General features: G+C 48.7%; 1 protein-coding gene across 1 annotated transcript in view; it reads left to right on the top strand.

Annotated features, from left to right (window-relative positions):
• The window catches only part of LOC140373268 (uncharacterized), a 9,907-nt gene extending 8,010 nt beyond the window's left edge, over positions 1 to 1,897 (top strand). Inside the window, exons 5-8 of the mRNA XM_072459887.1 lie at positions 258 to 391; positions 1,013 to 1,127; positions 1,337 to 1,542; positions 1,589 to 1,897. Of these exons, the coding sequence (XP_072315988.1) occupies positions 258 to 391; positions 1,013 to 1,127; positions 1,337 to 1,402 (315 nt within the window). The 3' untranslated portion in view covers positions 1,403 to 1,542; positions 1,589 to 1,897. The remainder of the gene's footprint in view (positions 1 to 257; positions 392 to 1,012; positions 1,128 to 1,336; positions 1,543 to 1,588) is intronic.
• Positions 1,898 to 2,500: the final 603 nt, after the last annotated feature.

Raw genomic sequence — 2,500 nt, 5'->3', positions numbered from 1 at the left:
CCTAAGTTAGGAGGAGGTGGAAGCGAGCCACGCCTCTTTGAAAGCTTCTACCTACAGCAGCCTGACAGGGTCATCTGGAGTGAATGGATTGTCTTGGTTATGGTTCTGTCCTGATCCACTTCAATGCAAAACATGCCTTTACAGTCCTCCTGACCTCTGCTCTGCTGACCTCTGCTCTCCTGACCTCTGCTCTCCTGACCTCTGCTCTGCTGACCTCTCCTTTCCTGACCTCTGCTCTCCTGACCTCTCCTCTGCAGGTGTGTGTCTTCACTGCTGCCTTCCCCTCACCTCCCGCCTGCTCCTCCTCTGGCCCCTGGGACTCCACAGTACCCACTCTGACTCAGCTGCTCCGGGCACATGAGGGCCCCAGGGAAGGCTCTCCAGATCGGGGGTAAGTTTCAACCATACTCACTACACGAGGGCTCTTGCGTTCCACTTGACATACACCAGTCATGGGAGTAACTCAACAACAGCGGCTAACTTTTATTATATTATTATAAGAAGAAGAAGCATAATAAGCCTCATGACTCAGCAATAATATCTTACCTGGTTATCCCACTAAAGACATTTCTAATATCTAAAGAGTTTGTAATTCATGTTTTTTTTTATGGCAATAATATATATATATTTTAACTACCACTTTACTTTTTCATTGTTCAATACTTGTATTTCTCTTCTAACTTGTATAACCTCTCATAAGATAAGATAAGATAATCCTTTATTTATGACCTCACTACAGAACATGGATTTGTGGGATAAAGTGTATGTAAAGTACTTTTAAATACAAGTTATCGAACACACGTCAGGTCACCGAGGCTTCCGTGTCGTCTCAGTCGTCCATCGTCCAGCGTGACGCTGCAGTTACACGTCCAGCTCGCATGACCCGCAGTGTCCAGGTGTCACCGCTGCCACTGACCAATCAGATTCTTCCTTTGCGGTTGCTCCTCCTGCATGAAGCGTGTGTCATAATGCAGTGGCTTCTTGTCTTCAGTCGTTCCATATTGTGTTTCAGGCTGTTGGACGTGTTTCACGATCTCAACAAGATGATCGTCCAGGGATACAAGCAGGCGAGCGGCGTGTCCAGGGAGCTGCTGCAGAGGAGCCTGAGCCTGTCCCCGCCCAGCACTGTAAGTCACACGTGTGGGGACTCCATACTTCTTGGGGACATTGCATTGACTTATACCCAAACAGGTCCTAACCATAAGATAGAGCTGTTTGAACTGATATCTGAACTTTAAACCATGTTCTTGTTCTATTCATAAAGATATGCCACGTGATGCCAGCGTGTGCACAGGTCAATCCTGCCAACACTTCTCTGACCGCTGTTTGTGCGCAGGGAATTGGACCCAGTCATCGGCGCGTCTCCCATGGCCACGCCTCCTCCCAGCCAGGACTCCTCTAAGCCACGCCTCCTCCTCTCACCTGGGCCTGCTCTAAACCACGCCTCTTTCCCTGCTCTCTCCTGCCCTGTCAGGTCCTGAGACCATGGACCAGCAGTGGGCGGGTCTGAAGCTTAGACCCGCCTGGAAATAGACACTTAATGTGCTGTGGTCAACATGCTGCAGATGCTGTTGTCAACATGCTGCAGATGCTGTGGTCAACATGCTGCAAATGCTTCTCTCACTCGTGGCCAGTAGAGGGCGCTATCGAGGACATTGCACAGATTATGTTATATAACCTCACCTATTTCTTTCCTCACAGCTAATACAATACATCCATTTGTTCAAAAATATGATTATAATGGGTCAATAATATTCCTACACACTGCCCATGCCCTGTGTCCTTGGGCAAGACACTGCATCGCTTCTGTTTACACACATTACTGTTTGAGAGAATGTTTGACGAATGAAAGAGCTTTTGAGACTGTGGTCAAAATAAAATGAAGTTGATAAATGAAGTGATAAGACTGTGTTGTTTATCTCCTCCGGGCGTCTCACCTGAGCGTCTCACATGGGCGTCTCACCTGAGCGTCTCACATGGGCGTCTCACCTGAGCGTCTCACATGGGCGTCTCGCCTGAGCGTCTCACATGGGCGTCTCACCTGAGCGTCTCACATGGGCGTCTCACCTGAGCGTCTCACATGGGCGTCTCACCTGAGCGTCTCACATGGGCGTCTCGCCTGAGCGTCTCACATGGGCGTCTCGCCTGACCGTCTCACCTGAGCGTGAGTCGCGCCTGCTTCATGGAGCCACATGTGTTAAACCTGGTCAAATGGTTTTGGGGTTAGACAGTGAGGAGGGCCTCAGAGAGCAGGGGCCCCTCCCACCGGGACATACATGGTCAGGTATATTTCTGTTGTGATAAAGACAAACTGCACAAAACACAGCAACAATGTGTCATTTGATGTCATTTAAGAAGTGTATCTTTCTTTTATACCAACGTAACTGATTTGGTTTAAAGCTGAATGAAGTTCAGGACCGATGCAGCTGGATCCTTCACACGAGCCTCATTTATAAACGAGCGCCTCAAATTGTACTTAAAAGCGTGCGTAAGGAGAACA

Source organism: Eucyclogobius newberryi, unplaced genomic scaffold (assembly GCF_026437365.1).
Source record: "Eucyclogobius newberryi isolate DKJ021-1_F unplaced genomic scaffold, fEucNew1.0.hap1 SCAF_10, whole genome shotgun sequence".
Taxonomy (NCBI): Eukaryota; Metazoa; Chordata; class Actinopteri; order Gobiiformes; family Gobiidae; genus Eucyclogobius; species Eucyclogobius newberryi.
The sequence above is the reverse complement of the archived record's forward strand: the minus strand, read 5'-3'. Positions and strand labels throughout refer to the sequence as shown.